Source organism: Nicotiana tabacum, chromosome 17 (genome assembly GCF_000715075.1).
Source record: "Nicotiana tabacum cultivar K326 chromosome 17, ASM71507v2, whole genome shotgun sequence".
In the NCBI taxonomy this organism is placed as follows: domain Eukaryota; kingdom Viridiplantae; phylum Streptophyta; class Magnoliopsida; order Solanales; family Solanaceae; genus Nicotiana; species Nicotiana tabacum.
Genome location: NC_134096.1, coordinates 96,126,780 through 96,135,664, shown reverse-complemented (window position 1 = coordinate 96,135,664; position 8,885 = coordinate 96,126,780). Strand labels below are relative to the sequence as shown.

Sequence of the window (8,885 nt, the reverse complement as noted above, 5' to 3'; positions counted from 1 at the left end):
CAGTTATTGAAATAAATAGAACCCCAAGGCATTTAAATTTCGTCGGCCGACGGATGCATATTCAAAGAAGTGGGTACAAGTGCACCAGTTCATTTCAATTCGAGTTGTCTATATAGTTAAGTTTTAAAAAGAATGTATTATATCTGTATTAAGTGGAACATTATTACAAAGAAATAGAATAATCGTATTTTAAACTTACTAATTTAAATTGTAAAATTTCACATTGCCGAAATCCAACATATCTAATACAGTATCTGATATGAATTACATAAATTACTTCACAAACAGGAAAATTTCAAAATTGTATAGCCTTCTCGTTTTACCTGGAAAATGTATTACATGAGACTCTTACACCACAACTCCAGAGCTTGGATTTATGGCTTTTCACACTATTGACTATATTAGTTCAATCAAAACTCCTCACTGTACAACAAGCATCATCTCAAAAAAAGAGAAACAATTAATCCAAAAGGACCAAGAAATTTTTTAATCAACCTTAATAATCACAACAAATTGGACATCGAATTAGCCCATTCTCATTGCAATCTGGACATCGTTGGAAGCCATATTCATCTTCATCCAATTCGTCATTTTCTTCATCTTCTTCATAATCTGCTTCATAATATATTTTACAGCTCCCCGAGCATGTCTCACATGGTACAAATCTAACATCTCCACAGGCCTCACAATTACAACCTCCATATCCAGCACCATCCTCAACTCTTTCACAATTCTCTACAAACTTCTCGAGTTTCCCATCCTCGTTCATTCGCCTTATTTCATCAGCTCCACCTGTATATTTTTTCCCCAAAAATATCCTAGGCAATCCCCCTCTACTGTATTCATTTCCCAGTAATTCTTTCAGCTCTTCTTTAAACCCCGAATGCATCGATACATCTCTCTCGTCGATTTTCACACCTAGTCCCTTTAATATCACACGAACATGACAACAATCCTCGTATGTTTTCCTCACGCCTCTTAGGCTCGTGAAATAAACAACTAGTTTATCTTTACAAACCTTGTTCTCTGTTACTTCCCCATTTACTTTCTTCACATCCGTTATGATATCCGTTTTCTCGAACGAATCTTCCTTGTCGGCTGACACCTGGAGATTTTCACTAATTAATGCTTTAAGGTGAAATGGATTTGCGGGCGGGAGATCTTCTAATGCTTTTCTTAAAGTAGAAATTACTTCAGGATCAAACTCAGAGACGATAGACGTGTCGTTTGAATTTGAGTTCGTTTCATCTTCAGTTATCTCCTCCCACAATGGCTTTGGAGATCCTTCAATGTGATCTTTCACTCTGGGTGTAGGCAGATCGTATAGAGAAGGAACTGGATTAGGAGAAACATGAAAAGAAAAGCTGCGGACGTGGTGAGAAAGTTTTAGCGGACTGCTATCTTCAAGACCTTCCATTAATTCCCAAGTATTGATAGTTTCTGGTTCGCCAGGTGGAGTTCTAATGGGGGTTTTGGGAATTACTTTTGGGATTTTCTCATTGATCATTTGAGACCATGTTTTTGCCTCAATTAAACCCATAGCGAACTCTTCTTTGCAACTCTTCATAACTTCATCATTATCATAATGGCCAAAAGAAGATCGATCGTCTTTTATAGATTGACTCTGGTTGAGTGGATCGAGCTTCAGAGATCCTAACGTGGAGGAAGTGAGCGCCACCAGATGGTGGTAGCTGTCGTCGTGCATTGAGTAGCTCCGGCGCACCGGTGAACATGGGGCTCGGCACTTGTGGCATACTTTTGGCTTTGAAGTTGCACAACCCATTATTGAAACTGATTTGGAGAAAGCAAAAGAATACTCTAGCGCCGAAGAGGTCGGCTAAAGAATTCAATCAAATGAGTATTTTTATGTGGGAAGAAGAGATTAGAGGAACATTCTCAGGTGATTGAGGTGGGTGGTATAATGGAATTGGGTAGAGATTCCAAGATTAAGCAACCAAATCGAGGGATTGGAAAATTTAAGAATTCGAGGAAAATAGAAATAAATAGCACTGAAATTAAAATTAAAATTGAAGAGAAGAGAATCCCTGCAACCGATGAGTGAGAGAGAGAGAAAATGGAAGCTTCTGTTCTCCCTGCAAAACAGGCATAAAATGGAAAGCCTCACAAATCAAATCTTTTGATTTTTTTTTCTAACTTAAAAAGAAGTTCGGATAAAATCATAATTGATGTGCCGACAAAAAAAGAAAAATCTCAACAAAAGACAATGCCCTCAATTAAAACCTTAACTTATATCATACGATAGAAAATCGAAAATTTCGCAATGATCGGAGGATGAATAAGATCAGCAAAGGACCCCCAAAAACCTCCAACTCAGGCGATGCCAAAACTAAAAGAAAGAGAAGAAAAGTTGATAAAAAGGAAGGAAAAAAGGGGTAAGAGAAAAATGGAAGTCAAAAGAAGAGGGCGGAGAAAGACCCTTTCAGCAGTTCCATCACATTTCTTTCTCCTTTCCCCACTCTTTCTGTTTATCTTTCTATAGAAAGATTTATGTCTCAATCGAAAAGGCCAGCAACAGAATGGACAAAACTCTAAAACGACCCCGTCAGTGGCAAGACGAGTGGTAGAAACTGTCAACCTTTTTGTTTTGCGTATAAGAAGGCTGGTGTTTTTGGTGGAGCAGAAAATGGCTGCTATGAACTATTAAGGAGTGAAAAATAAAGGGGATTTGGGTGGTTTGGGAAATCAGATTGAGGGGAAGGAGAGTATTTGAGCCTTCGAAGGGGAAAATATAACGTACAAACTTGCATACATCTGTCTTCTATTTTTCAAACTAATGAAAGTGTATCTCATTTTAATACACTTATGTAATTCTAATTAAGGTCAGCTTAGTATATTATTTCATTAATTACAGTATTTTATAATTCTAAATTAGTATCATTAGCATAAGGTAATTTAAAACTCCATTCTTTTCCATTTATGTGACTTTATTTCCTTATTAGATTGTGTAAAAATAAATAAAATATTTTTATATTTAAAAATAATTTAACTTCAAATTTTCTCATTTTTCTTAATGAGATGTTTTTATATCTACACAAATGTTATAACAAATTTAAGACCACAATTTTAAAAACATTAATAATCATACATATTTAAGATTTTAAGTTTGAAAATTATAATTTTTTTTTATTTAAAAAATTTAATACTAAGTTAAATTACTGTCACATTAACTTGAACAATGGAGTATAGTTCAGCAAAGTTCAATACCAAGTATATATATATATATTTTTTTTGGGGGGGGGAGGGGGGGGTTAGGCCTTCGTGGCCTTTTTGCAATGTTTTTGCAATATTGAATTTATGAAAAAATATTTTTTTTAGATCTCTCACGTGTAAAGGAAAGATTAGTTATATATAAAAATAAATATCTCATGTATAAAAAAAGATGAGATTATAAAACTAAATATAATTTTGTAATGGGCCACAAAATCAATTGACACCGTCCACTTTATTTCTAGTCTTTCAATTGTGTGTTGGCTTGAGTAACTTCTCCTCTCTATATCCTGGAAAAAGTGGTTTCATTTCAATTTCGATCCGATAAATAGATTAATAAAACATTTGGTGTCTTCAAGAAATTACCAGACGTATGGAGCAGTAGGCCGTAAGTAGAAATTACTTCAGAATCTCTGAATTTTCACTAAGTTAGTAAATTCGTGATTTTTACCTTCGATGCTAATTAAAGGCGAACCAACTTTTTGGGGGCCTTGAAAATGAAGCGAGTAGCGACAGTGCTGGCTAATTACGGTGGAAAGAGACAATGTGGATTCAATAGCAAATGTGGAGACAAGCCATTGATCCGAAATTGAAATGCCATCATTTAACATCACAGTTAACTACACGCGCGCCCCTCTCCTTTTGTTTTAACCACTCCTAAGTTAGGAAAATTAACTATGTTTTCACGCTTCCACTCCAACATAACTCAAACCCAGGACCTAACAGTCATGAGTGGAGGTGCTTTTACCAACTGAACAAATTTTACTCTTTTATAGTACCAAAAGTGAATTTAGTATTTTAATATGGAGCATAAATATAATAAAAAAATTTTAAAAATTAAATTTGAATTATTATTATATTTGAACTCATTAATTTTAAATTATTATATTAAACACATTAATTTTAAGTTCTGATTTAATCTCTACACCTTTGAGATTTTTAAGCTAATATTAATAATATCTTTGTCAATGTTTGATGATTTTGAACCTCAAAACCCGTGGTGGACCATCCAACAATAAGTACCCAGCGATAGACTACCCTTGCCGTTGATGTTATTTTTTGGCAAACGAAGCAATATAATCTGTTCATTAGTTCCTTCTCTAAATGAAGTGACAAGTTAATTTATACTTGTACCATTTTACTAAGAAAATGTCGTATGCTTTATTTTTCAAGAAAATAAATTTCTCTTTTAGCTTTTAAGCTTTCAGAATTTTGTGAAGTCAAAATCGCTGAAGCTTCAAAGGCAAAGATGCCCATTATGATATATTTGACTTCGGCGAAACTCAATAAAATTACAAAAATGGTTTTGTACAACATTTGTATCACATATCATTAAACTTTATTGTTCATAGTTTTATAGTAAGACTTTAGGCGAGGTTAATGTACATAGTCGACAGTTTCAATAGATAATAATGAAAAAAATTAAACATATATATTGTTATCACAGCATATACTATTAACTTTACGTTGATCATGGCATATTTGATCATTTCTAGGTTTTCTTTTCTTTTTTAGCTACACAAATGCAGAGGGTAAGATTGTATAGGGTAAAATATGATATGACACGTGACTGACTAAAAGGAGGACACGTGGAATCCAAGATGGTCGGGTACCATTCCGCCAAAAGCTGATCCCGTTAAGAAGTAAGTTCTTCCTACTCACGAATCAACCTTAGAAGTCCCTCAGAAGCAAGAAAGTTGACCTACAAAACAAGAAGAAGTAAAACTTAGAATACATTCATACTAAAGTACAAGAAGTGATGAAGGAAGAAAAGAACGTACCGTTGCAGCATTGTGCATGACATTGTTCAACAAGCACTCTCCCGATAGTGTCTGAATCTTTTTCCAGTCCTTTTTTGAAGCCAAAGGCTTCAAATAATTAGCAAGCTCCATCGGCCAGGACAACAAGTTGCACCCGGTAGAAATTGAAAGAGTAACGTTCCTCCTCATTTGTGGATCTCTAGAAGAGGCGGCATAATTTTGCCCCAAATTCCCATGAATTTGGGACTGTGGAATAGAAACACCTTCTTCACGGTCAGGTGTGGCCGGTGGAGGTGATATAGCAACTGCTGGTGGAATATTAGGTGAAGATGGAAGTGATGTAGTAGTTGTTGGTGTCGGTGAAGGTGGAGATGGAGTTGATGGAATTGAAGAATGAGAAGCAGCTGCATCAAATGCAGTACCGGTTGTTGAATGATCGCCAACCAAAGACGGCGAGGACGCGATACTCAACCCCGCAACACCGGTTACAATAATTGGGGCCCGAAAATGGGAGTTGGCATATTCCATTAAATCAGATTCTCCCCAAAGTGCTGAGACGTCGTCTTCAGTTGGTGCAATTATCTCAACAAGTCGAGCATCTTATTGAGATGATGATGATCGTCGCCTTCTATATAAAGAAGCTCCATCATCACCAGATTCTTCATCGATCATCACTGTGTCTATGACTTGCCCGGAAGGAGGACCAGTTATCATCGCCACCAGAGATGACTTGAGGGCAGCAATCTTTACCCTTTTATTCTTTTCCCCGGTCACAGAGGAATACCTTTTCTTTATTTGTTTATCCTCCGACTGGGGACTCCGTAAAGAAATATTTGCACCCGAAACAGCTCCGGAGATACCTGTTTGAGTAAGTACTTCTTGTAGTAGCCTCGTTGTATCAACGAGAATATCCTCCTCGGGGACAACAACAGAGTCCACAAGTAGACCTAATTCCGTGAACAAAGTCAGAAGGGTTCAACTAAGTTCTTCATATGCAAAAATAGAAGCAAGGTAAATTAGAGTTACCATAATTTTTGGCCTTTCACCCGTATTTAAGGGCCAATTCTTTCCACGAATGAGTTTTGGGCGTTGTGACATCCAAAATCTTCTGAACCTACAGGTTCAAACCTTCTACCACCGGTGGGAGCCATCGAATTCCTAAAACATGCGAAGGGTGAAGAGATGATACTGCTATAGAAAAATATCTAATAAGAGGAATATTATACAAAGAACTTACGAGTGCGGTTCCAATCAACAGGAAAGGATGAAGCCGTTGTCGGAATGATGTCGTTGGTGGCGACTGCAACGAACCGTTCCATCCACCCACAATCGTTGTCATCATCCATACTAGACAACAAAGCATGGTGGCCATGCTTGCAAAGGTTTATCATTTCCTCGCGGAAGATTTAGGGGGAATAAAGATTTATCACATGAGCTAAGGTTATCTCCTCTCCAATTTCTTGGCACAAGCGTTGGAGGCAGGCAATCGTCCTCCACACTGAAGGACTTACCTGTGCCGAACATACCTGGTAGCAAAGGCAAAACTCCATAATCACGGAATCAAGCTCTCCGCTCAAAGAAAACGCACCCAAAGTAAAGGTATATGTGAAAAAGTATGTAAAACCTTCCTTGGGAAGGATCACTCACTCCGATAGATCAGGAGCGATAATTTCCAACTCATTGCAACGACAGTCCTCCTTCACAGCAGCAATACTGGAAGGACGAATGGAAGAAGGGTACCTGCTAACAACCCATGTATGAGGGTTAGTATGGAATCCAATGTTGGAGGAATGAAGTCCTCGATTTTGTTCTTATTTTTTGATGAACCACCACGTTTGGAAGAAGAAGCCATTGGAAAAGAATAAAGTAAAGCGTTTGTGTTCGAAGAAAAATAGAAAAATGATGGAAAACAAGGATACAAGTTAGAAGCTCAAGCAATTGTGAAATGTAAAGGAAAGGAAAGTTGCGTATAAGTAAAATTTTGGCGGCTAAATTCATAACCATAATTACCTCGATAATCGGTAAAGTTGTGTTGAATCATGGGATGACGCGTGTTCGGGGAATTAAATGCAGAGAGACGTGCGTCTAATCAACTATGAGAGATCTTCAGAGGGAATTATAGTAATTCCCGCCAAAAAAGTGTTTCTGCCAACTTTCTCGTAACACAAAGTAATGTCACCGGAAAGTAGGATAACTATCTGTATAGGGTAAAATATGATATGACACGTGGCTGACTAAAAGGAGGACACATGGAATCCAAGATGGGATGGTTGAAGATCGAACGCAGCCACTGCGCTTGTCACCGGAACGGATAACGTTCATAAAAGTGTATTAAATGCCCTGCGTCCAGTAACATTTACTAAGGAATGTTCTATAACATAAAGAGCGATGGTCCGTTATAGAGAATTTGACATTTATACTCAACGTTACATCTTCATCAATGACCCTCATAATTGGCATTAAATGAGGGCATGATCCTAATACCTTTTTTCCTAGGCATAGCTATAAATAGTTAGCTTAGTTACTATTGTAAAGGACACTAATTTTCTGGCAAGAACATATACTATATTCTATACAAAACTTTATACAATTTCACTTTCTTGCTTTTAAATTTCATCATTGCTGTGGTCGGAAATCGTTTTCACGGAATTATCATCTTTGTTATTTCATCTACATTCTAAGGCTAAGTATCGTGTATTTTTCAATTATTATATTATTTCAGGATCAAATTAATTTACTTGTCTAGAAACCATATATAAATTCAACTGTACTATTTTACGGGTAAAGAAAAATTTGTCTGGTTAAACTTGGAGTAGTAAGGTAAGACCTGACCCTCTTACTTGTACATTCTTTGTTAAGATTTTATTAAAAAATTAAGCAACCAAAGCACAATATATCAGCTTAAAGCAAAGGAGGGACCTGGTTATGGAAGGGAGAGCTGTAAGGTAATGTGAGTTACTCTCACCCCATATTTCCCAATTGAAGATGGCACGAATTGCTAGAGAGGAGCTTGCCCTTTCTCCTTCATTTTACAGCAAGGAAAACATGTGCATTTGTATAGCTCATAATTTCATACATGGAAATATATGGCCTTCTACTTTATGGCACGTGGACTCTCTTTTAATGTGTAACGATTTAAGCTACCGAAGTGGCCTGGGAATTAATTCACATAAGTGTCATGATAGCTAATAATCATTTAATATCATGACATCCCAAAAGGACAGATTCCACTAGCAGCTTCATAATATTACATTGTCATTTTTAATTTTCCTTTATTTTTCACCATTACCGACAAGAAAAGAGATGAAAGGAGAAATGGATCCGATCAGAGCCCTTTGAAGTTCATTAACTAAAAACCTTTAATGTATGAGTGTAGATGCTGTTGCCATGGACCTTTTTGGTTCGAATTTTATCAAAACCAAACCAAATCAATTATATCGGTTTGGATTGGTTCTATTTTTCGGATTTTACGGGTTTTTTTTGTTACATGAATATTATTTCAATCTTGTATTATTAAAGTTATAGATAAAATTTTGATAAGTGAATATATGTTTACTAAAAATTAAAAAAGAAATAACAAACACATGATCTATTAAAGTGATCTTACGGGAGAATTATTTTTAGTAACACGTAATAATTTATTTTCTTAGTTGTCTACCAATAATTTTTGGTTGATGTACGCTTCAAGGTTAACCAAATTTAATAATTAAACATAAAAATCAATATGATACCTAAATAATGATATGTTTTATGTAATTTTAGATTATTGAAATACCACTTCGAATTCGAAAACCATATAATAAATCTTGACATATGAATATGAAAGAACAAAGAGATGATTGACGCATTTCAATAACACATAATAAGAAAGTGATACAATTTATTATTTAAAGTAAA

General features: G+C 35.9%; 1 protein-coding gene across 1 annotated transcript; it reads right to left on the bottom strand.

The window, feature by feature from the left end:
* Nucleotides 1-280: 280 nt before the first annotated feature.
* LOC107788419 (uncharacterized protein At3g28850) lies at nucleotides 281-2,712 on the bottom strand. Its single transcript, XM_016610100.2, has one exon. The coding sequence runs from the start codon at nucleotides 1,781-1,783 to the stop codon at nucleotides 497-499; it is 1,287 nt and encodes a 428-aa protein (XP_016465586.1). The 5' UTR covers nucleotides 1,784-2,712; the 3' UTR covers nucleotides 281-496.
* Between the last annotated feature and the right edge of the window lie 6,173 nt (nucleotides 2,713-8,885).

Coding starts and splice junctions, on each gene's coding strand:
- LOC107788419 (XM_016610100.2), bottom strand. CDS start 1,783: ATGGGTTGTGCAACTTCAAAGCCAAAAGTATGCCACAAGTGCCGAGCC.